Consider the following 27,335-nt stretch of genomic DNA (forward strand, 5'->3'; position numbering starts at 1 on the left):
TGGTGGAGCAAGCCCACAGGGTACTGGCTAGCAGACCAAAGCCGGGGACCAAGCCACGACCGCTCCTATTCAGAATGCTGAACTACAGAGCCAGAAATACTGTCCTAAGGTAAACACGCAAACTAAATGACATTCAGATCCACAATGCTCAAATTAGGTTGCTTCCAGATTACACAGCACAAGTGCAGAGGAGGCAGAGGTCTTTTGGTGCAGTGGAATGCCAGCTTCGAGAATTAGATACCCCTGAATCCCTGCTGATCCCAGCAAAACTGCGGTGGTTGCGAAAGGCACCACTCGCATCAGATGCCTGGGACTGGTTAGAAGAAACAGGCCCAGTGACGTGACCCAAACCATCTACTGAGCCAATGGCACCCATGTGCGACAGAAGAGGTCAACACCAAGCTATGGGCAGAGGTCTGGGCCATCCCACCCTGCCGTCGGCAGCTCCTGACCTGGAATAAATATTAACGAAGAGATAGGAAGCCCTCCATGTGGCAGCAATGATTCAGTCCACACAACAGGGTTCAGACCAAGAGGTGGGGTCTACCAGATCACAGAGTGAGGATGACTCTACTCCCAAGTGGTCCGAAGATCTGGACTCACTGCATTTCCCAGATGTCACACCACAAACATCAGACGATATCATCTGAATAGTCACGAGAATACAGAGAACTAAACTATGTCGTGCAATTCACATATTCAGCAGTGATCCGATCCAATGTTAGGTGCTTCATACTGCACACATAACACAGGGGATGGCTTGCCTCCTGGGGGGACTAGGGCAGGGCATGGCGCTCTCCCTTGCCTGATGGCATGCACACTAACACTAAACTCTATGGAAAACAACTGGCAATCCAGTAGAACATCGGGGGTTGTTGACTGACATCAACAATACACGCGCAAACACCACAGTTGATGGACAGAATGCAGAACAATGTCATACATTCACCCCAGTACAGAGATCTGGGCCTAAATCCATCGTTTTGTTGCACTCCACACCACCCCAGTTCAGACATGGCCGTATGCAAATAAGTCTGACCCTGTGCCTCATGGGAATAGTCCAGCCCGAACTCCCAAGCCATGCCTTCCCTGGACCGGAAACAAGCTTCCAAGGACCGGTTTCTGGCATTCCAGCCGTCTTCAGCCCGGCTTGCTTGAATCTAGTGGTGTGGAGAGCATGGGACTCACGTCTGAGCATACCCATCCCACTCGGGGTGACAAATGCAAACACCACAGTTGATGGACAGAATGCAGAACAATGTCATACATTCATCCCAGTACAGAGATCTGGGCCTAAATCCATTGTTTTTTTGCACTCCACACCACCCCAGTTCAGACATGGCCGTATGCAAATCAGTCTGACCCTGTGCCTCATGGGAACAGTCCAGCCCGAACTGCCAAGCCATGCCTTCCCTGGACCGGAAACAAGCTTCCGAGGACCGGTTTCTGGCATTCCAGCCGTCTTCAGCCCGGATTGCTTGAATCCAATGGTGTGGAGAGCATGGGACTCACGTCTGAGCATACCCATCCCACTCGGGGTGACAAATGCAAACACCACAGTTGATGGACAGAATGCAGAACAATGTCATACATTCACCCCAGATCAGTTGACTGGGGGTGAGTGTTTGATTTGCTCAAATGCTCCGTCCATCATCCCCTTTTGTATCCCTTTGTTCGCCCTAAGTTGGCAGGGTATGCTCAGACGTGAACAGTTCAAGGGGTGGGAGCGCACCAGACACATCCCAACGTAATTACCTCAAGCATGATGGTTCATGTAGTTCATGATTTCTCGCTCAATTCATTTCAAAGTGTTCATAGCCAGTGCTGTATTATTAGTTTCAATTCGTATCCCTAGACACGTGTTTCATGATTCCTCAATCGTCAGTAGGGAAAAAAGGCAAAGTTCATAGGTTGCAGGTCGTGCTGCCTCGTCTCTCAGGACCAGTTCCACTCACAGCATGAAGGTGCAGGCTCCCGAGCTCGTCAGCTCACAAAATTTAAACAGTTCAAGGGGTGGGAGCGCACCAGACATGTCCCAACGTAATTACCTCAAGCATGATGGTTCATGTAGTTCATGCTCAGACGTGAGTCCCTTGCTCACTTGGCCACTGGATTCATGATAGCCTGGCTGATGAGGATTATGAATCCGAAACCGGTCCCAGGATGCTTGTTTCCGGTCCAGGAAAGACATGGCTTGGCAATTCGGGCTGGACTGTTCCCATGAGGCACAGGGTCAGACTGATTTGCATATGGCCATGTCTGAACTGGGGTGGCTGAGTGAGCTAAAGAATGGTGATGGATTAAAACCAGATCAGTTGACTGGGGGTGAGTGTTTGATTTACGCTCCGTCCATCATCCCCTTTTGTATCGCTTTGTTCGCCCTAAGTTTGCAGGGTATGCTCAGACGTAAGTCCCTTGCTCACTTGGCCACTGGATTCAAGATAGCCTGGCTGATGAGGATTATGAATCCGAAACCGGTCCCAGGATGCTCTTTTCCGGTCCAGGGAAGACATGGCTTGGCAGTTCAGGCTGGACTGTTCCCATGAGGCACAGGGTGAGACTGATTTGCATATGGCCATGTCTGAACTGGGGTGGCTGAGTGAGCTAAAGAATGGTAATGGATTAAACTAAGCATGGGCGAATTTTGCGAATCTCGCGTTCGCGAATTTTGCGGATTTGCGAACTCGCAATTCGCAAAATCCGCGAATTCTCGCAAATTTTTTTTTTTTGTGTTCGCGCGGGTTTCTGCCAGTTCGCGAGGGTTTTGTACAATTTCGCAAACGCGAACTTACCTGTCGGGTCGCAAGTTTTGCGAACTTGTTGTTTCTACGTGTCCAGCCTGTTTGGGACACTCTTCTTCATCACTGCCACTCTCTGTCACCACTGCCACTTTCTGACTACTCATGCCACCCTCTGGCCCACCCATGCCACCCTCTGTTTCATCACAGCACCCTCTGGTTGTCCAGTCAGTGTACATTATTGTGGCAAAGCAAAGCACACCTTCCCTGCCTCAAGTGACCTGAATTAATTTGGGGCTGATTAATGTGTCACAGAATATTTTTTTAGCTGGCACCTGCTTCCTTAGTGCTTCCTGATCAGTGATCTTTTGCACTTGCTAAGTGCTTTCATTGTTGCAAAATTAGTTACAACACCTGCCCTGCCCCAACTGACAATAATGAATTAGGGGCTGATTAATGGATTTGAACTTCCAGCCTGGCTCCTGCTTGTCTCCCTTAGCTGTAATTCAGGACCTTTGTGGCATATGTGTAACTATTCTGTGGTTCAGAGCAGGGTCACATAATAGTTGCAAGTAGGCAACTGAACTCTGGAGGGGCCCCTCAGGAAGCACTACAGGAAATGGCTACTAATGATGAGCCTGAACTTTTGAACCTGGTAAGTAGTTTCAGTTTTGCTAAGATCGTATTTCTGCAATTTAGCGCTTATTCGCGGGGCGCGAAGTTGTACTGGGAAGCCGCGAACTCACGCGAACAGTGCGAGCAAGCCATAAAATCCGCTGCTCGCGGATTTTGCGGGAGATTCGCGAATCTCGCGGATTGCGAATTTACCGAAAATCCGCAAAATCCGCGAGCGAAACAGATTTTCCGCCCATGCTTAGATTAAACCCAGATCAGTTGACTGGGGGTGAGTGTTTGATTTGCTCAAACGCTCCGTCCATCATCCCCTTTTGTATAGCTTTGTTCGCCCTAAGTTGGCAGGGTATGCTCAGACGTGAGTCCCTTGCTCACTTTGCCACTGGATTCAAGATAGCCTGGCTGATGAGGATTATGAATCCGAAACCGGTCCCAGGATGCTTGTTTCCGGTCCAGGGAAGACATGGCTTGGCAGTTCGGGCTGGACAGCTCCCATGAGGCCCAGGGTCAGACTGATTTGCATATGGCCATGTCTGTACTGGGGTGGATGAGTGAGCTCAAGAATGGTGATGGATCAAACCCAGATCAGTTGACTGGGGGTGAGTGTTTGATTTGCTCAAACGCTCCGTCCATCATCCCCTTTTGTATTGCTTTGTTCGCCTTAAGTTGGCAGGGTATGCTCAGACGTGAGTCCCTTGCTCACTTGGCCACTGGATTCAAGATAGCCTGGCTGATGAGGATTATGAATCCGAAACCGGTCCCAGGATGCTCTTTTCCGGTCCAGGGAAGACATGGCTTGGCAGTTTGGGCTGGACTGTTCCCATGAGGCACAGGGTGAGACTGATTTGCATATGGCCATGTCTGAACTGGGGTGGCTGAGTGAGCTAAAGAATGGTGATGGATTAAACCCAGATCAGTTGACTGGGGGTGAGTGTTTGATTTGCTAAAACGCTCCGTCCATCATTCCCTTTTGTATCGCTTTGTTCGCCCTAAGTTGGCAGGGTATGCTCAGACGTGAGTCCCTTGCTCACTTGGCCACTGGATTCAAGATAGCCTGGCTGATGAGGATTATGAATCCAAAACCGGTCCCAGGATGCTTGTTTCCGGTCCAGGGAAGACATGGCTTGGCAGTTCGGGCTGGACTGTTCCCATGAGGCACAGGGTCAGACTGATTTGCATATGGCCATGTCTGTACTGGGGTGGCTGAGTGAGCTAAAGAATGGTGATGGATTAAACCCAGATCAGTTGACTGGGGGTGAGTGTTTGATTTGCTCAAACACTCCGTCCATCATCCCCTTTTGTATCAACAATACACAGCACTACCCCTACAGCAATGCACACACCTTAGTTGCCATTGTTGGACAATATTGTTTGGACAAGCTCCAGTTGCGAGTTTGCTCTCATAGGGTTTTGAAGATTGCACTTCAACTCCAAGATTTATTTTTATTTTTGAAACCCCACAGAGCACTGAACGATCACCTGGTCCCCAATTATGCACACATAACCACTTATAGCGATAAGTACAACACACCCGTGATATGACTCATGGGAACATCCTCACATGGAATGTGAGAGGACTACATACACCACGTGTAGATAATCCATATATTCATACTTACAGCGCATATCCAAATGCATAGTCCTCCAACACGACACACACCTAAATTGAATAGATGCGGATACCCTCCGCGGGTGAAGTTAGGTATACGGTACTAATTACTGCACCCAAGCTAGGATGTCTTGGTATGGGTAAAAGCAGGTGTTCCTTATGTGGTAGAGGAGGTAGAGACTGATGTGGAGGGCTGATATGTGTTTACAAAAGACAAGCTAAATGACCAAAGTCTCCTTATTGGATCTGTTCAGGCTCCCAATATAGAGAAAAATTCATTCCTTTGTTAGTTGACAGAGGTCTTGGCATGCTGGAGAGGAATTACCTGACTGATAGGAGGCAACTTCAATTTGTGTTGGATGGGGAGCTGGATTGGTCGTTTCCACCCCTGGCACACATAGCTGCATCATATGCACAAGCCTTGGCAGAGTGGCTGACCCATTGGTTTTAGGCTGATTTGCATATAGCCATTGTCTGACCTAGGGTGGTGTGGAGTGCAAAAAAACGATGGATTTAGGCCCAGATCTTTGTACTGGGGTGAATGTAAGACATTGTTCTGCATTCTGTCCATCAACTGTGTTTTTTGCAATTTTCACCCCAAGTTGGCTGGGTATGCTCAGACGTGAGCCCCAGGCTCTCCACATCACTGGAGTCAAGCTATCCACGCTGAAGAAGGCTGATAGCCAGAAACCGGTCCTTGGATGCTTGATTCCGGTCTAGGAAAGACATGGCTTGGTAGTTCGGGCTGGACTGTTCCCATGAGGCACAGGGTGTAGGCTGATTTGCATATAGCCATTGTCTGACCTAGGGTGGTGTGGAGTGCAAAAAAACGATGGATTTGTTTCCCAGATCTTTGTACTGGGGTGAATGTAAGACATTGTTCTGCATTCTGTCCATCAACTGTGTTTTTTGCAATTTTCACCCCGAGTGAGCTGGGTATGCTCAGACGTGAGTCCCAGGGTCTCCACATCACTGGAGTCAAGCTATCCAGGCTGAAGAAGGCTGATAGCCAGAAACCGGTCCTTGGATGCTTTATTCCGGTCTAGGAAAGACATGGCTTGGTAGTTCGGGCTGGACTGTTCCCATGAGGCACAGGGTCTAGGCTGATTTGCATATAGCCATTGTCTGACCTAGGGTGGTGTGGAGTGCAAAGAAACGATGGATTTAGGCCCAGATCTTTGTACTGGGGTGAATGTAAGACATTGTTCTGCATTCTGTCCATCAACTGTGTTTTTTGCAATCAACAATACACAGCACTACCCCTACAGCCAGACACCAATGCACACACCTTAGTTGCCATTGTTGGACAATATTGTTTGGACAAGCTCCAGTTGCGAGTTTGCTCTCATGGGGTTCTGCAGATTGCACTTCAACTCCCAGTTTTATTTTTATTTTTGAAACCCCACAGAGCACTGAACGATCACCTGGTCCCCAATTATGCACACATAACCACTTATAGCAATAAGTACAACACACCCGTGATATGACTCATGGGAACATCCTCACATGGAATGTGAGCGGACTACATACACCACGTGTAGATAATCCATATATTCATACTTACAGCGCATATCCAAATGCATAGTCCTCCAACACGACACACACCTAAATTGAATAGATGCGGATACCCTCCGCGGGTGAAGTTAGGTATACGGTACTAATTACTGCACCCAAGCTAGGATGTCTTGGTATGGGTAAAAGCAGGTGTTCCTTATGTGGTAGAGGAGGTAGAGACTGATGTGGAGGGCTGATATGTGTTTACAAAAGGCAAGCTAAATGACCAAAGTCTCCTTATTGGATCTGTTCAGGCTCCCAATATAGAGAAAAATTCATTCCTTTGTTAGTTGACAGAGGTCTTGGCATGCTGGAGAGGAATTACCTGACTGATAGGAGGCAACTTCAATTTGTGTTGGATGTGGAGCTGGATTGGTCGTTTCCACCCCTGGCACACACCACAGCTGCATCATATGCACAAGCCTTGGCAGAGTGGCTGACCCATTGGTTTTAGGCTGATTTGCATATAGCCATTGTCTGACCTAGGGTGGTGTGGAGTGCAAAAAAACGATGGATTTAGGCCCAGATCTTTGTACTGGGGTGAATGTAAGACATTGTTCTGCATTCTGTCCATCAACTGTGTTTTTTGCAATTTTCACCCCGAGTTGGCTGGGTATGCTCAGACGCGAGCCCCAGGCTCTCCACATCACTGGAGTCAAGCTATCCAGGCTGAAGAAGGCTGATAGCCAGAAACCGGTCCTTGGATGCTTGATTCCGGTCTAGGAAAGACATGGCTTGGTAGTTCGGGCTGGACTGTTCCCATGAGGTACAGGGTCAAGGCTGATTTGCATATAGCCACTGTCTGACCTAGGGTGGTGTGGAGTGCAAAGAAATGATGGATTTAGGCCCAGATCTTTGTACTGGGGTGAATGTAAGACATTGTTCTGCATTCTGTCCATTAACTGTGTTTTTTGCAATTTTCACCCCGAGTGGGCTGGGTATGCTCAGACGTGAGTCCCAGGCTCTCCACATCACTGGAGTCAAGCTATCCACGCTGAAGAAGGCTGATAGCCAGAAACCGGTCCTTGGATGCTTGATTCCGGTCTAGGAAAGACATGGCTTGGTAGTTCGGGCTGGACTGTTCCCATGAGGCACAGGGTGTAGGCTGATTTGCATATAGCCATTGTCTGACCTAGGGTGGTGTGGAGTGCAAAAAAACGATGGATTTGTTTCCCAGATCTTTGTACTGGGGTGAATGTAAGACATTGTTCTGCATTCTGTCCATCAACTGTGTTTTTTGCAATTTTCACCCCGAGTGAGCTGGGTATGCTCAGACGTGAGTCCCAGGGTCTCCACATCACTGGAGTCAAGCTATCCAGGCTGAAGAAGGCTGATAGCCAGAAACCGGTCCTTGGATGCTTTATTCCGGTCTAGGAAAGACATGGCTTGGTAGTTCGGGCTGGACTGTTCCCATGAGGCACAGGGTCTAGGCTGATTTGCATATAGCCATTGTCTGACCTAGGGTGGTGTGGAGTGCAAAGAAACGATGGATTTAGGCCCAGATCTTTGTACTGGGGTGAATGTAAGACATTGTTCTGCATTCTGTCCATCAACTGTGTTTTTTGCAATCAACAATACACAGCACTACCCCTACAGCCAGACACCAATGCACACACCTTAGTTGCCATTGTTGGACAATATTGTTTGGACAAGCTCCAGTTGCGAGTTTGCTCTCATGGGGTTCTGCAGATTGCACTTCAACTCCCAGTTTTATTTTTATTTTTGAAACCCCACAGAGCACTGAACGATCACCTGGTCCCCAATTATGCACACATAACCACCTATAGCAATAAGTACAACACACCCGTGATATGACTCATGGGAACATCCTCACATGGAATGTGAGCGGACTACATACACCACGTGTAGATAATCCATATATTCATACTTACAGCACATATCCAAATGCATAGTCCTCCAACACGACAGACACCTAAATTGAATAGATGCGGATACCCTCCGCGGGTGAAGTTAGGTATACGGTACTAATTACTGCACCCAAGCTAGGATGTCTTGGTATGGGTAAGAGCAGGTGTTCCTTATGTGGTGGAGGAGGTAGAGCCTGATGTGGAGGGCTGATATGTGTTTACAAAAGGCAAGCTAAATGACCAAAGTCTCCTTATTGGATCTGTTCACACTCCCAATATAGAGAAGAATTCATTCCTTTGTTAGTTGACAGAGGTCTTGGCATGCTGGAGTGGAATTACCTGACTGATAGGAGGCAACTTCAATTTGTGTTGGATGTGGAGCTGGATTGGTCGTTTCCACCCCTGGCACACACCACAGCTGCATCATATGCACAACCGTTGTCCGAGTGGCTGACCCATTGGTTTTAAGCTGATATATGGCATACTTGCAAAACAGATGCGTGCATCTATTTATTCTATTCCCCCGTGCATGGCTTGCATGTCAGACTAGACCGCATAGTGGGGTCTCACAACCGGTTTCCTCTTGTTGGGGGGATTGAATACCTGGGACACATGCAATCCGATCACAATCCCTAGCTCCTGCAATTTAAGTGGGAGGCGGGCCACCACCCTTTCCCATCTGGCGCCTTCAGCCAGCTGAATTGGAAGACCAGGCATTAGGTGCCTCCTTGGGGGCTGTGACCGCAGCATATTTTGAGGTAAACGACGGCTCCACAGGAGATACGCTCCTAGAATGGGATGCTTTTAAAGTGACTACTAGTGCTAAGGGAAAGCAAAATATTGTAGTGATTAATTGCTACAATAATATTTTTAATAACACAAGATCAGGAATAATCACTACGTTGGAGGAGGAACTTGATATCTTTCTGAAGGGGCTGGGGGATGAGTATATAGTGATATGGGGTGGTGATTTCAATATTGAATTGTGTAAGCTAACGACAAGGGATCAATGTGGCCATATGGATAATTTAGGAGATCATATTACTCATTTTTTTCATAATCCCTACGGTGAATCACTCAATTGTGTCATGTATAAATATGGCCTGGAAGTTATAAAGTTGGGTGCCAATAATGGGGCTGTTGATGTATATACCTATGAGGGGGTTTGATCTTCTTCATGTATTGACCACTTCCTGATGTCAAGGAATAGTAGGCCTTTTGTGAATGATTGTATCATATCGCATAGCTTACTTAGTGATCACCACCCACTTCCGTTAACGTTAAATTCCAGCTTATATTCCATTTAAAAAATATGTGTTTCTGCAGCTGATATTAGATCCAAAGGAGAAAATGGGATTTTAAATTAATGGTCTGGTGTTAATCCGTTATTTTTATGGAAAAATAGTCAAGATATAGAAATCAGTCTAGATGGATCCTCCGATAACATTGAGGTTTTTACTGCTTTTAATAATATCTCTATAGGTATAGATAAATATCTGAGATTAAAAAACAAGAACCATGAAAATGAAAGGGATTATTGCCCACAATGGTTTATTCAATAATGTTCGAAAAAGAATAGAGATTTGAAGGATACGTTGAAAGTTAAACCCAGAAAGGGCGAAAACATTAGAAACCTTAAAAAATGCCATAAACAAGCTTTAAATGCAAGGAAAATAGAAATTAGAGAGACTGCTTGGGACAACCTGGTCTAGGCAGCCGAGACTAAGAACTCCACTCTTTTCTGGAAAGCTATAGTTCAACACCTGTTTAGGGATGCATCCTCGGCAGAGGTTGACACTGTAGTAACACAGAAGATTGGCTACTGCATTTTGAGGACATTTTTAATCCCACTAAATGTTGCAATAAAAAGGATAATGATGGCAACATCTTATTAAAAATTAGCAAAATCAATATCATTACTGCAGATGAGATTGGAACTGCCTTACAAGATAGTGCAAGTGGGAAGGCTGCTGGCCCAGATGGGGTCCGATAGACATTTTTAAGTATAATACAGATTTTTGGTCCCCCATATTAGTTAATTTTCTGAATGCTGTTACTGATGGGGCACTGCCCGCAACCTGGGTCGAAAGTGTAATCGCCCCATTTTTAAAAAAGGTAATAGAGCTAGTGCCAAATGTTACCGTCCCATTTCCCTTCTTGACTCCACATTTAAACTCATGGGCAGAATTCTGCTAGCCAGATTGGAATTTTGGGTCAAGGATAGAAATATTTTAAATGAAGCACACTACGGCTTCAGAAGGGGAATCAATATGGTTGAACAGTGTAATATTTTAGAATTGCTCATAGGGAAATATACCCGTGCAAAGCGGGTTCATTCCACCTTTGCTTTGTTGACCTCTCCAGCTCGTTCGATCTAGTAATCCATACCATGTTATGGCAAATGCTGGAAGAGATGGGTGCCCCACATAACATCATTAGTCTCTTGTCCCTAATTTATGTCAATTTAACATCAAAGATACGATATGGACTGAACGGGAAATGCACAACGCACTTTAGGGTTACTCAAGGGATCAGATAACGTTGTGTCCTTGCGCCACTTTTATTTTCATTATACATTAATGGAGTTGATTTTTTACTGCAGGGTCTAAAGGCTGATGCCCCTACTGCTGGTAAACGTGCAACACCCGTTTTATTATATGCTGACGATGCTGTCCTGATTTCCAGGACTGCAAACGGTCTTCAACTCCTGATCGACAATTTTACAAAGTTTATGACTGATAAAGACCTAGCAATTAATTTGTCCAAAACCCTGGTAATGACATGTGGGAAAAGTAAAACTAAAAGCAGAACCCATTTCATTGATGGTGTACCAATTGAAAGGACTTCAACTTTTGCTTATTTAGGATTACTTTTTAACTGTAAGGTATCTGGAATGCACATATCAACTTTAGTAAATTGAACTTTTTAAGGACAAGTGAGGCTATTTTTAGATTTTCACAAAAAATAGTTAACAAGCCAGTGCGAGAGATTTAAAAATTATTCAGGAGTAAATGTATATTAGAGGTATGTTATGGCGGAGCATTATGGGGGATGGCAGACACCACCATATTACAAACTTTGGAAAATAAATTCTTACGTAGTGTTATCAGTCCCTAATTCCATGGCTACCTATATTGTCCATAGAGAAACAGATGTTCCTTTTCTAAGTGACCTGATTAGCATATCTGCTATAAGTTTATGGTACCGAATTTGGACAAAGGAAGAAACCCCTTTCACTAAGCAAATAATACGGGACTGTTTAACTCTTAATCACTCAGAGAAAAAGCCATGGTTAAAATATATCCATGATCTCCTTACTGAGTGTGATATGAAACCTGTTTTTAGAGATCCAATGAATATCAAGAATTTTAGTAAAGGGGAGCTGAAAATGAGACTCCTTGGATTTAGGGAAACAATAAGGGAAGCCGGGTTGCGTACTAAATCAAATGTTAGATTATATTGTGAAGAGCCTTTATCACTGGGCACCCAGCCTTATCTTATTTTTATTAGAAATACACAACATAGATTTTATTTGACTAGATTAAGGCTGAGAACGCTACATTATCAGATAGCATCCCCAAAGATGGGTAAATGGAGTGTAAACCTTCCCATGTGCCCGTGTGATGGTAAAGCTGCCCATAGCACACTGCACTTTATACTGTTTTGTCATTTTTATAGAGACTTAAGGAAATCAATTTTACGTCCACTCTTCATTTCCAATACATTATACTCCTATAAAACCGCTTTTTACTTTATTTGTAACCTAGAACATGTTTTGGTTTTTAACGCGGTAATTCACTTGACTTGCCATCAAGCGAAGGAAGGAGCTCTCATATCTGGAATCATTTGTCTTTGAAACTGAATAGTTTATAAAATCTCTAGTTTTTAAATATATCATGTATTTCTAAAGATTTATATAGTTTTTATGTGCTCTATGAAAAATGAATTGATTGCTATGATGTTTATGTATTATTGTTGAAATATGTACTTCTTTTAAATAATTTTATCAGGGAGGAAATTAGGTTACTGGAGAATGTATTTCGATGAAATAACCTTTGATTGCTATATAATTCCTGACAATTTGTTTTTATTATGTAGAATGCTTTTATGGATATTCTTTTATATACCGAATAAAGCTTGTTTTGATTCGATTTGACTACTAGTGGCATTGTCTAGGACTCACTTGGAACATTCATAAGCAACTAACTGAAGCACTTATCCTAATAGAGTGCCAGTTACTGCAATACGAAACCAACGCGGCTGAGAACATAGGGGGCACAAAGAGGGTAGACGAGTTGGCGCACTGAGCATGTAGACCTATTGGAGAGGCTTAGGTGCCACAACTACGCGGCACATACTGCATGCATGCATGCATGCATCAGACAGGGCAGGTCGAATGCTTGCCTGGCTTTCGTACCAGGAGCAGGCTCGCCAACCTATATATACTCTGCCTGACTACATGGGGCACATATTATATATGCAATATGAAATACATACAGCAATGACGCAACACTATGCCGCACTCTACCAGTCCTTGGGGCGCTGTGACGAGCGGCAGTTAAGTACCTTCCTAGATTCAGTAAGCCTACCCAAGGTAAACCCCTGAGCAGTGCGAGACATTAGACACACCAAGTACCCTTGACGAAATTTGTGACACTATTGTGGCACTTGCGACAGGAAAACCCCCCGGTCTGGATGGACTGCCGGCGAACATTATAAGGCGTATGCTGCAACACTGGCCACGCGCCTGCACGCCCTTTACACCGTGGCACTGGAAGAGTTGAAACTCCCCTTGTTGATGCGCAAAGTGGGCCTAGTGTGGCTGCTTATACCTGACAGGGACCCCACAGACTTGGGCTCCTATAGACGACTAGCCCTACTGAATGTGGACCAAAAGGTACTGTTGAAAATCCTTGTGAACCAGCTAACGACTATAGTCCCAACCTTAGTCCATGTGGTTCAAAAGGAGTTTGCACCCTCTCGAAGCACCTCCTTAAACCTGAGGTGCATTTTTAGAGTCACTGCATACTTCGGTGTCATTGGCTACACTTGGGTAGTTTAATATTAGACCTGGGGAAGGCCTTTGTCTCCCTAGAAAAGGAATTTCTGTTCGCCACCCTATCCCAATTTGGCCTTGGCAAAACATTCATCCATATGGTTAAGCTACTATATAGGGAGCTAACAGTACAGGTAAGAACAGGCCCAGATGTATCTGCGCCAATCTTGGTGAGAAGAGAGACCAGGGAGGGATTTTCTCTGTCCCGCTCCTCTTCTCACTAGCCATAGAAACACTGGCCAGGGCCATTTGCACTGGTGCAGACTGGGGCATCCCGCTATCAGATGGCATGCACGCAATCTCACTGTATGCAGACAATCTCCTGGTGCACATTAGAGATATCCCATTGATCACTCCACAACAAGCACACACCCTAGGAGACTTTGCCGCCTTGTCGGTCCTGAGGGTTAATGCAGCAAAATCATGTTTATAGCCTTGCAATGATGCATGTTAAGACACGATTTATATACTGAATGGGGTATACATACAATGTAATGTTACCCGGACATAGGAATATATAGACAATCCGATTTGCTGGACGGAAACCTAGGCACAGCAATGATGGCTGTCTGCTCCAAAATATCCTTCGGGGCACACTCCCGCTGTCAGTAACAGGCCGGGTGGCCCTCACAAAAATTGTGATCCTTCCACGATTCCTATAGTATTTAGCAAATGTACCCCTATACATGCTCCCGCCCCTTTTACATACACTTGAAAAGACAATCAGAGACTTTTTCTGGGGTAGCTCTCGGCACCGGGTATCTATTGAGAAACATTACCTGCCTACAGACCAAAGAGGCCTCGCAGCACCAAATATGGAACAGTATTACCTAGCGGCGCAGCTGCAATGGGTGGCTAGGTGACTGGCTGATCGCCAGCTGTGCGATACAGCATCCACATAACCACCCTGGTCCATAGCCACTTACTAAGCGGTTTCACCCTCGAAACTGAAAGGAGCCTTTGTTGCTCAATGTGGCATTCAGAGGTTATCGTAGGAGCCTGTATATCCCCCTAAATGTGAGACCATATGTACCTGCTTTACCATTGGAGGGGACACGCCATAACCATGGTCACCGAACTACATGGTTGGCATGAAGCTGGGATCCAGGATATGGGAGATTTTTACCGGAAGGGCACCCTAATACCATATCCTACACTAGTTGAGGAAGACACGTTGCACCCAGGCCAATTCCTGCTACACTGCTTGCTCTTGCCTACCCTTGCCGCTAAATGGGGAGACATGACCAGCGAGCCCCAACACATTTCATAATCCAGTACTTGCATATGGTGGGGTGAGGTGGACATCTCAAGCGGTGATTTGCCGCTTCCCTTAGACAGCACACCGCAATCACACTAACACCACTGCCACTTCACTGGGAGGGGGACCTGAATCGCCCATTTACGAGTCCCGAGTGGGCCTTGGTATTGGAGGTTCCTGGTACATATCCCCAGGAATATGCGCTTCCGCCAGGTAAAATTCTATATTGTGCAGAGAGCATCCCTCACTCCGGCTAAAATTAATTGATATTTTAACTACATTGACGCTGCCTGCCCCAACTGCCACCTTATAAACACGACATGTTGTATATGTTGGGAGAGTGCCGCAGTCTGCGGGGATACTGGAGGGATTGGTGGACGCCCTTTCCCAGTGCACGGATCGCACCCTTCCCTTTGAGTGGGAAACCTATATACTGCATCTTTACCGTAGGAGCAATAAGCATAAGGTGACACCCCGCTTCTTAGACCTAGGACTTGCGGTTTCTAAGAGGCTGATAACCATGAAATGAAAGGCCTCTGAGCACCCTCACATATTGGCATGGTGGCACCCATTGCTGACATGGGCGAAAGCAGAGAGCACTGCACTGCGTCGGGAGGACACACTGGGCATTAGTAAGACACCAATCGCTACAAGCTGGGATGCGATATTGACTGAGCTGCAAAGCATTCACAGCACCGAGATAGACACGCTTCCCCAAACTGACACCAGCACCCGGAGCGCGCACTGGGGGAGGAATGCAGGCTCTGACGAAGGCGTAGTTAAGGGTTCATGGCTGACATGCATCGCCGTACGCCATCTGACATGGGCTTTAGGGCATACACCAGAATCTCCTTACAAACAAAAGCAAAAGAGACACATTGATATGGGGGACCAGGAAGAGCTCCAGTTCAGCACATAATCACCTGTTATGTTTTACGTTGTCCTGTTTCATTATTACCCCCCCTCCCCTGTTAGCAGAACACTACACTGTTGGCACTTATTGGGTTGACAAACACAATGTATTTTGATACGGAAGGACTGCAGATGATATTAAAGATCAATATGTGAGGCGCATACATGCTCAGTTACATCTGTATTAATATATTGTCTATTTTGGAACCCTCCAAAAATTGGCTGATACAAAATGTGATATATATACTGTGTATGTCTGCACTGTTGACCGAAAACCCAATTAAACAGATTTAAACAAAGAAATGATTTATGAACTAGGCATTTTAACACCAAAATAAATCCAAGTAGGCTTTTGTGGAGTTGTTTACAGATGCAAGGCGTCTTTTGTAAAGCATCTTTGTTTGAGAGTTCATGTTAAAATAGAAAATGTCCTTTGTCTGATTGGTTGATTTGCGTAGGAATTAGGCAAAGTACGCGTTTTTGGATCTATTGATGTAGCTTTTCCAACGTTATTTGTTGTGGATTTTATCCCTTTGAGACTGTGACCTGCACTATTGCAATTTAGTGGTCGCTGCATTTGATCAGCACAAGGTTCCCGTTGAACAATCTGCTGAACCATATGAGACCCACCTTTGCTTTTCTAGTCATGGTCTGAGCACGGGGGTCTAGCCTGGTGGTAGAGGTTACCACACAATGGTTAAGGTGGGCAGCTGATTTTGTAAATACTGTAGCGCCAGAAGGCGTGTTCATACAGTTAGGCTGTCTCAGAGAGCTGCTTTTGAAAACATGTAATCTTGCACAAATCAAAATAGTCTTGTAACTGGCTACCGGAAGTCACGCTTCTAGGAGACATCACAGCCTTGGGGCACGAAAAAAGACAAATTCCTGGCAGCACTCAAAAGCGAATACATTTTTCTACAATGGCGATTTATTTTCTCTTCCAAGGTTTCCGGCACATTTTTTGATTGAGTGCTCTATTTCTCAAAGTCAGGCTTCAACAAAACCCAATATAGTAGTGACAGTCATTTTGGAAGTTTCAGAAAAGCTCTAGCTCTCTGCAATTCAAGTGGGATAGTTCTTATTGTTTGGCTTTAGATGATATTTAAACAACCTTATCAAAGTTAACTCATCTACAATGCTTGTTTTCAGAGAAGTGACTTTATTATCCTTGAAACCACTTTTATCAATGGCTAATCTAAGATACTAAACTTAAATGAATGGTTTAGATGAGGTGCCTGGGTGGATCGATTGTCCTACCAAACTAGCCTCCATTAACAGATCGTAAAACACATTCTGCTTATGTTGCATGAAATGGGTTTCTTTTTGCATTGTATATGGTAAATATGTAATACAGCTATTGGTTTGAGGAAATTTGCTATAATTGAGGCATAAATACAGTGTGTGTCACAGACATACAAATTAATACAATTATGTAATTGATTTAACATTCATCATTAAAAAAAAAGGTTTTGGAAATAAATGCATTTTTTGTCTACAACGGGCTTACCTGAAATAAAATATTTACTTTTTTGCCTGTAACCCTAAACTGTCAGTTTTGAATCATAATTCAGCCAATGTATGCAACACATATTTTTCCAGAAAATTGCCAAAACCAGTACCTTTACATACTTCCACTTGTACAATTTTTTTTAAGACATCTATTCAAACAATAAACGACACCAAAATCTGAAGAGAGAAAAATTCCAATCAGATCTTTTATCTGGTAAATATTGACTTTCAGACCTACAAGGTTTAAAAGAGGTTTAATTTGTATAACGGCTTCAATTTGTGATTGAATGAATTGCGATAACTTACATATTAGTTGAAAGCCCTGCAAAAAAGGATTGTAATCTAGTACCTCAGATTCCCGACTGTATTTGATCTCGTACTTCAAGATGAGTCCATTGGGGTTCTGCGGCTCGTTCCACTTCAGTAAAATGCTATTCTTGCTGATGTGGTCCCAGGTGATGTTTCCAGGTATGTTGTCTGCCAGGGCTGGGGAAAATTGATCAGTTTAAAATATAACACCTTAATAGGCATCTTTCATTCCTGCTGTCATACACAATATCACAGAGAATCTATGCTGCAGGATTCTGCATTGGATGTCAGTTAATCCATCTGACTCCTTACCAAATATCTGGTCCGCACTCAGCATATTCTTTGGATCCAGAGTATCTAAGGACACCTCCCTAAGGCGGAAGATCCAATCAGTACACTTTTGAGGCCTGTGACAACTCCAAAATGATGCCACGAGGGGCGTCGAGGTTCCAATATCTTACTTTGTCGACGTTGTGCTGAATAGGGCCCCCGTAAGGGTTGCGGCCAATTGGAGGATTGGGTGGGGGGCCATGCACCTCACGGGCCTCTGTTACGCTCCTGGAAGACTTATCAAGCAAAATCCAAGAATCATCCAATCACTTCATTTTTTCCGATGTTATTTCAACCAATTTGACAGCTGAGAGTTAACACTTCGCAGACACCATCTGTTGCCCTTCTTGCTATTTTCTGACACCTTTGGTGGACAAGATGCACCTCAATAACACTTTGGCATTCATGCCAATTCATGTACAGAAAGTAACAAAGCATCACATACCTCTTTTCCCACTTGAAATGTGTAATAGAATTCTAAAGAAGGCAGAAGATGATGGCTGCAGAGTGTTAACTTTTTGCTGCTATAGTAGACAAAACATATATGGATGCAGATTACATATGGGGAAGGTAGTATTGCCAACTTCTGATACGCTGTGGAAATTACAGCACTCATGTCCTCACATACAGAAAGATCACCAGGCAGGGGTGCAGTGCTAGCTTTCACCACATCCCTATCAGTCTAGTACCATCTATGGCAGAGGTCTTCAAACTTTTAATGCCGAGACTCCCCGCTCAAAGTTTTTTAGGTGTCAGGACCCCCTCCTGACAGAAATTTCTAGAACTTGGTACTCACCATTGACAACTATGAACAACCATAAACGCTCCCAATTCCCATAGCAAATCATTTTTACAGTGGGGTAATAATATTAAACAGTGTTTATCAAACCAAAGGTCAGTGAGCGTGGAAGCGTGGTCAAAGGTGTGGCTGAAAACAAAGGGCTTCATTTATGAGGAATTGCATAGGGCAGCATTGCATGTCTTCTCACTGCGCTGGCCTATACCAATGTGAAAGGGAAGCAATGCACCTTATTTATGAAATATGGTGAATTCCTGTCCTTTCCCCCTGCGTTGTCACACAAATGGCCGCCTAGCGCCTATGTAGGCAGGATTGTTTTTGTGCAGGAAGGGACACCTTCCTGCACAAAAACAATCCCAAGAGGGGTTTTTCTCTTTCTATGTGAGCTGCAGAATACATCACAAATGGAAAGAGGAAAAAACACGAGACAACATGAAACCATTTCTCCTCGTTATGCCTGCTGTGGGAGGCGTAAGGTTTTAGTGCTGCCCCAGGTTTACATGGTTTTGTAAATATGGGGCAGCGTCAAAAACCATGGGTGTTGAGTGGGAACACCCACCGCAATACCCATGGAACTCCTATTTGACAGGCTAAGGCAAGGCAGCGACTTGTTCTACTTTGTCTTGCTCCATATCTATAGCTTAAAAGAAAAATACATTAAAAGAAATTGTTACTCAGTGGGAAATGCTCTGTAGTACATTAGGAAACTTCTTTTAGTGAATGCACTGCATAGGTCTGTGTGTAATCAGGGAGCAACAGAATTAAATTTGGCTGGTGCAGTGGGGAATAGTGACTTGTGGGATTTTATTGCTACAGGGTCAGAGCCGGTGACAGAAAGCACAGTGAATATTTAACACCTTCTATGCTCATGACGAGCTCATGAGGCACGGTGCTCGTGTGCTCATGACGAGCTGAGCTCGTCATGAGCTCACACGCGGGGATAATTCCCCTGCTGTGCTGAACGTTCCACAGAAACGGGTGTGGTCATGAAAAGCTCAGCTCGTCATGAGCATACAAGCACTGTGCCTCATGATGAGCTGAGCTCGTAATGAGCACGGGGCGCTGTGCGCGCCCCCAGCACAGCGGGGGAATTACCCCCGCTGCGAAGGGGTTAAGTCATTATTTTATCCTTGCATTACACACATTATAAGATAGACTGCTACAAACTGTGGAAAAATGGAGCATCCAAAATGTAGATTTGAGTAATACCAGAACATAAGTAATGCATTTTTATTTTCATAACTAGTCCTTCAACACCTCTTCAGGGGTACTAGGTGACTAAAAGCATGCACTTTACAGCCCAGTTGTTAACTCTTTGTACTACCACTCCATAAAATAAATCTTTCCCATCACAAAGCAAATGAAGCCAGAACTGATCCCATGCACCTTTTACATTTGCAGATTCATTCATAACGCACATTTATATTTCATGCAAGTACCCTGGCACAAAGGATTGCTTTACCTGTCTGCCCAGCCTCTTTATTTCACAGCACAGGAGACTCAATTAACTTCAACTGAAGCATTTTAACAAGTGGAATGAAGAGTCATGTTTTTCAAAAAGAAGAGCACATGTTTTAGATTTCAGGCTGAAGTGAGGCCTGGAAATGCACAACCCCCTTCCCAGGACTCCACAGCCCCCCTGGGGGTTGCACCGCATAGATTGAAGACCTCTGCTCTATGGTCTTGCATGTGTCGTGTCTTATTTCTTGTTTATGTATGCCTTTAGTTTCCTTGCACTTTTTCTGTATAGAAAGTTGTGTAATAGAAATTAGAACATTTAGTTGGGAGCGACACTGAAGATCAAAGAATATGCTTTTCTTAAGTTTATTGAGGTTTAATTTAGAATATACTACCATTAGGGAGTGAAATGTGGTATTAAAAATATAGCTGCTACTGTACGTTATTTCCTTTATGACAGGCCCTTGACCTCGTTGTAGGTCGTCATATCCGAACTGCCTCCATTTCTTGGGTGCGTTTATCAGACAGCTCATGGGATAGAGGCAGTATCAGGAATTCATCTAACAAGATGCCTGGCTGTCGCAGGATGAGGCGCCTCAGTGCAACGGACTTGCATCCTGAGATTAGCTGGGCTCTAATCTCATCATTGTGATCTATTCAGGTGCATGTGACCGCAAGCTTCCTGAGTCTGGAATAGAACAAGTCCATGGTTTCTGCCTTCGTCTGTCGAGCCTGTCGTAGTTTAAAACGCTCGTAGTCTGGATTAATCTGTGGATCGAAGTACTTGTTTAGAGCAGTGATCGCGGCCTCATAGTCGTCATCGGTGCCGGTATTAGGCAGTGACTCAAACAGTTCATATAGTTCGTCCCCTCTGAAATGCATGAGTAGCGATCGCTTCACTTTCCCATCACTCTCACGGGTTCCGGTGAAGTAGTGATTTAGGCCTCCCACCCAGCGCTTCCACCGTGGTGCCGCTGTGGCTGGGTCCGTTAGCTGGCTGAAAGGTGGCAGAGGGGTCACCGAGGCATGTGAATGGGGAGCCGTTGCCTGTTGCTGGGTCATCACCCATGATGCCTCACCGTTTTGCGTTGGTACTTGCTGTAGTACAAGGCTCCCGCTGTTGCCTGCGCCCTCTTGCACGTGTCTGCGCACTGTGATACTTTCCTTCTCAGCACGTCTGGTGACACAGACGTGTGTCCAGGCCTAATTTGTGCTGTGTGTGAGCTGATAATCATGGCACAGTCTCTCTCCCTCATAGAAGTTTTCTTTTTTTTTCTTGGTGATGTGTTCCTCTGCCCCTTTGGAATCACCCTCCTCAGCCCCCCAGGCCTCATTGCAGGTAATGTTCAGTACCTTTGGTGCACTGCAGGGGGGTCGGTGTCCTGGGAAGTCTGCTGGCCGGGCCAACGCTGGGAGCCACGTGTGTAAACGATAGGCCTCTTTGTGGTATAGAGGCTTTGAGTTGCAGGCCGATCTACTTGTGACGTGGGAGGCAGTCTCCGCGGTGGCAGACGTGCTTGGCGCACGCCGGGGTGAGTCACTGCCAAAATGCCTGCCCAGCACGTGCACGAGATGCAGCACCGGGGGTGCACCCCTGCGAGTCGTGCGGCGGGAGCGCTGGCACTCACAGCTACACTCCTCCATGAAGTCGGTGACGGATGGGAGCATGGCCTGTCAGGATCATCGCAGGGTGAGTCAGGCGAGTAATCGGCTGCTGGGAGTGCACACACTCCTTGGCCCTGTAAGCGGCCGGCAGGCTGCTTGATGGTCACAGGAACGGGACAAGGTAGCAGGCGAGGGTCCGGATACACACCCTCGAGGCCATTGTAGAGGGCTAGGACCTAAACAGTGGTGCAGACCTGGAATGGAGCAGAACAGAGACGCTTGCACTCGTATTCTTAGTTTGGCCGTAGGGTCACATGTAACCTTGGCCCCTTTATTATATATCCTCGGACCGAGCCAGTCACGAGGGGTGCGGTGTGTAGGAATGGTCATGTAGTGGCCGGGTGGCACTCTACTAGATGGAGTATGGGATGAGTATCAGGCAGGCTGCTCCTGGTGGGGCTGCTCTACATGAACTTTATAACCTACACATGAGACTAAATACACCTACTTCAACTACATCTCAGCTACTGGACCTCTTCATTACAGCTAGTAAAGCTGTAAAGCAACCTGCAGTCGCAAGCTGCGCGAACACGCTCTGTGCCGGTTTAATACTCTCTGATACTCTCGGGTCCAGTAGCGCTATATAAAACCTTTGAAATAAATAAATAAATAAATAAATAAATAAATAAATAAATAAATAAATTAAATGTCCTTCCATGCGAGGGGGCATGTTCAAGGGGCGTGGCAATACGCTGGCACTTTGCAACGCATGTAAAACAGTTAGACTTTTGTTGCATTAGCCTACTGTGAATGGAAATGTCTATCTTCATTTATGTAACTGTAACCACTGAAGACGTTTTCTTGCTCATGCTAACCTTGCCTAGAAAGTGACCTTCAAGCCCCTTTTTAGGTCTCGCTGATCCAGCGCTCATGCGCTGTCAGCGAGACATTTAGTAACTGGCTTTTTGAAGGGCTTTCTCCGGCCACCAGCGAGTGGTTACCCGCACTAAGAGCACAGGCACCATCTTGCGGGCAACCTTACAGCCGCAATTACTTTCACTTTCACGACGCAGATAGCCGCGCGGCCAATGCTTGTTTCGTACATGTTTTGTATTCTTGGTCAACTGACTTCTGTTAAGTGGTAACTGGAATGCAGCCAGCTGCAGCGGCCACTGTGTATTTATCTAATTTAAAGTGACCCATGTTTATTCTTATGGGTATCAAAGTCACAACGTTTCGCTACACCAAAAGTCACAAGTATGCTTGCACACTGCGCATGTGTATGTCTGAATCTGCATTGTACATTCGGTTCTTCCGATTCATCTGGCATCTTGTACTTTTTTCTTCTGCTTTGTCTGCTTCCATTCCTCTAGAGTTCACACTTCGGTGCCTCCTGTTTGCTGCTGTTGTTGTGCTGCCTGTCTGGCTTCTCTCTCTGTGAGGTGATGGTCCCGTCCGTGTGTGGGAGTTTTCTTCCATGACGCAGGAGCATCTTGGAAGATGTGCATCTCTGTAAATAGCATGACATTGGGCGTGATACCTCATATACTGTGCCTAACCTCTAGTTTTTAGTCTGTTGGACTTTCTTCCAACCCTCTTCAAGGTGCACTTGTTGTCTTTCACATTCTTCCACCCTCTACAAATATAACTATAACAAGATGTTTTTAGCAAACCAGACAGCTGCGCGGTCTGCTGGGCTGCAACATCATCAAATTGGGCAACTTTTCCACAGAGTCGAAAAAAGCATCGATCCCCCAGCTACTAAAAAGTTCATCATTAAATCCAACCAAAGAAAAGAAAACAAGCATTTGCAATGCAATAGGTCTCACATGGACGCGAGTTTGAGCTATTGACATTGCAAATAACAATGCCTTTTATTTTTGATTTCTTTTTAAAAACATAAATAAAAGGCATTGTTATTTACAATGCCAATAGCTTAAACTCGCGTAACTGCGAGACCTATTGCATTGCAAATGCTTGTTAACATCTTGTCTGGTGAGACGAGACACCAGCACCTGCGACTCCCTTTGTTTTCTAACGCCATATGATTCCCATTGAAACCCGTATTTGAAACCCCATGTATCTGCGTCCTCTTCGTGCATAGGCAGCTCACTCATTGTACAGTTTCAGGGCGAGCCTCAAACAGATCGAATCTGTGATTCAGGGAAAAAATGCTATATGAGCACTTTCTCAAGTGAGGGAATCCTGCACAGGCATTGAGTCATGGCAGAAGGAATGTCCCTCTCCACCTCCTGATGTCCACCCACTTTACTGCCAAGGGCATCACTCCACAGTCACCCCAAAGAGGTGGCAACAGAGCGGCTGAAATCTGTGAGTAAAACACTGGGCAAAAACACAGATTTATAAACTCTAATTCCTGCATGTTATTCCCCAAATTCTCATAATTTCAAGTACTTCGTAGCTCCTGGAAAGTCACTATGATATGAGTAGGGACCAAGAGCTGTTAATCTCCTTGCTTTCTGTAATTTCAAAGTTCGGGGGGGAATGGACCATATTTTACCCAATTTGTAATCCTGCCCCAAATCTCATCTATGCCACAGGCAAATGCAATCTTTAAAACTAGAATGAGGCTCAAACTAAAGAAAAATTGTGAATAAAACAGATTTATATTGAGGAACTGTAGTGTATATAGAATACGTACGTTCTGGCATGGTCCTGGCAAAGACATACGTAGCCGCACTACATCCAACGGTGTGCGCCGCATGATTGCAGGCGTGTATGTCAATGCGGTACTCGGTAAAATGACGTAGATTGGAGATGACCATCCGGTCCCGGAAGACTTTGTCCTGATTGATGGGGAAATCGATGTAGGTGGTCTGATTCACTGAATTCTCTGGAACGGAGCCATTGGGGGACGGATGACCTCCAACAGCTACCATTGAGGTATCCCGCCGCCTCCGGGCTGGTCTGTAGAACAGAAAGAAGAAAGATGGCAGCAGACCACATAACACTCCGCTGACTTTCACAAGGTTTTAAAGTCTTTAATCTATATAGCTTCCAGGTATTGATTCTAAATAAACTATTAAATTGGACACATTTTCAACTAAGCAGTATTGATCAACAGTGGAGGCAGCTTTTGTCAGTTAATGCCCTTGATGAAGAATGTAGACACTGGCAAAGTTTAAGCAGAGTTATGAAACTAGAGCAATGGAACCTAAAGTATACATTTTGAAATTCTACTTTAGTACACTTTAATGTAAAATCAAATTTCGTAATAAGACTACACGCAGACTTTCATCAAGAGGTCCGCTTTACAGCAGATGCAGGAAAACTGCCTGATTCTGTACGGTAATAACTGGGTGCAGTGTTAACGAACTAGTACAGTTTTTCACCTATGAAATGCCAAACGACTGTGGAAATCAGTGTTCCACAAGTCTTTCCTTTTTAACTTGCACTTTTCCCCAGATGCGTTCTGCAAGATTTTACTGGCAAAACATAATATCCCCAAAAAATGACAAACCAGCTTTACTGAGTACCTCTAAATCCTCTTTAGCGCAGAAACTTCCATTCCCCTGTGAAATAGGAAAAACTAAGACTCTGGTAATCCGGGCATGAGTATTCCCAGGGCAGATCATGCCCATGCCACTGTTGGCTTGAGGTCTATCATTCCAACCCCTTTCAGAGATACTCCTGCCCCATTGTAACATTCTGCAACAGAGGTAAAACCACTGTTTCTAGCAATACATTTATACGGCTCCTGAGTTCTTTCTAGCACCTATTTCCCATCCCACCCAAAATGTATTTGGCAGTCATGGCACAGGTTCTGCATAATGCATGTCACCAGCACACAGAATGCTATATTGTAAGCCCTATAGTGATGGTGAAGCCAGTTAGTCCGGAAAAGGGGATTTTTGGCCGCTCACAACTTAGTATCATTATAAAAAATCTAAAACCAATTTCCCCCAACAAATGTATATGTATATATCATGTTTGTGAAGAGAAATAACCTTTTCCACAAAAATGCAGCTGCTACTTTGTCAACATGGGCCTGTTCGACGCCCTTTTCTTTAGTCAAATTAGCAATTTGTGATTTTTATTATCTGTACACCACGCCTTAGAAGTGGCTTTGCGATAGTAAGTGATTTGCATAGGGCGTGCACATTCTTGTATTGGAGAGGTTGGGAACCATAATAAATACCGGTTATCCCTTCAGGCGTAAAAATTTGACCTATGTTACATTACTGTGTGCAGCTAAACATATTGTATAAATATACTTGAAGCTTCATGTGCTACGCATTTTTTAGGAATTTCATGGCAGATGATGAAGAAACTGAAGACATGCAGGCTTGAACATATGCAGGCGTTTATGGGAACCTGAACCATGGCTGATGTTTGATTAATTGACACAGCAAAAATTGCCCCGCCACCTACATTTACATCCACATTTATGGAAAGGTGAACACGCTAGCTGTCGTTATCAACTGGGTATTTTTATTTTTATTTATACCCAAAAAAAATTTCAATGGATTAAACTAAGTTTGTCAAAGACAGGACATCGTAAACAGACAAAGACATATTTACATTTTAGGTTTCAACCAAAGTCATTATACTTTTCTGTACACAAATGTATTACAAACTGAATGACATCATAAGGCACAAAATCAAAAACAATCTGACTCAGACAGGAAAATTGAACATATACAACATTGAATGATAAACTAGATTCCTATAAATGGAAAAAGTGAATAAAGCGTAAAAAAGTTTGAAAGAAGAAAGGAAATTAGAAAAGGAGAAAAAATGAATTTAAGAATCTTTGACAACCAGCAAATGTTGGTAGAAGAAATAAATCGTGAATAATCCTCTCTAATTGGCCGACGCGTTTCGAATCCAGGTGGTTGTTTCCCGGATTCTCATCAGGGCACAATTAGTCTGTCTGTAGGGGATAAAAAGGAGGGAGACTACTTTTAATCTTTGTGACAGAAGACTGCGCTCCCTAGTGTGTGACACTCAGAAAAAGACCTACCATTGTACAATAGAAGCAAATTCAGAGGAAGTCTGTAGGTGCAGTCTAGGAGTACTCATGGAGCAGTCCAGGGACAGGGGCCACCTAAAAAGCGATGAATGACCATTATTACAATGCCAACATGTGTCTGCGCTAGTGCAAGGTCATGAAAAAATGAAAAAGAAGGCATACCGTCAGCTGGTTCCTTACATGAAGCTGGCGGCTGCCGTTATGTAGAAATGTGCTTCTTTGGTGGGCTTCAATTGTATTGTGGCCAGTGACGCCGTGTAAAGAAAAGCGAGCAATGTCGTGGGAGTGCTTGTGTCTGTTAATGGCCATTAAAGGCGTGAGAAACATTGCAGGATAACATACCTTCATTTGGCCAGAGTCGGTGCGTGGAAATGACGTATTTTCCTTTTTTAGTTTAATCTCGGCGTTTGATCCTTACCCATAATCGGCTACCGCTGTTGAAAAGCGGAAGAGATTAATTAGGTATACGCGTCAAACCGGGAGTCTGGCAGAAGCCGAAACGAATGCAAAGGCGCACCGCTTACCTCCGTCCAGCCCAGTCAAGGCCTACGGCGTTCTGCAAAAGTCCAAAGATGGACGCTGGGTGTGTTGCCATAATGATAAGCCCTCAATTGTCGGATTTGCATTGTGGGAGTTATAGTTTAAGGTTGAATTGCACGGGATCGCGCTGGTTCTCTGGCTACTCACTGGAGTGACCTGCAGGA

The 27,335-nt window shown here is 44.8% G+C and overlaps 1 protein-coding gene across 1 annotated transcript in view; it reads right to left on the bottom strand.

Moving 5' to 3' along the window:
* Positions 1 to 27,335, bottom strand: part of INSRR (insulin receptor related receptor) — a 736,218-nt gene that overhangs the window by 154,349 nt on the left and 554,534 nt on the right. The window contains exons 12-13 of the mRNA XM_086945015.1: positions 24,301 to 24,566; positions 17,487 to 17,623 (exon numbers count right to left, since the gene is read on the bottom strand). Coding sequence (XP_086801141.1) covers positions 17,487 to 17,623; positions 24,301 to 24,566 — 403 coding nt within the window. The remainder of the gene's footprint in view (positions 1 to 17,486; positions 17,624 to 24,300; positions 24,567 to 27,335) is intronic.

The sequence above is a fragment of the Lissotriton vulgaris genome, chromosome 12 (assembly GCF_964263255.1).
Source record: "Lissotriton vulgaris chromosome 12, aLisVul1.2, whole genome shotgun sequence".
NCBI lineage: Eukaryota > Metazoa > Chordata > Amphibia > Caudata > Salamandridae > Lissotriton > Lissotriton vulgaris.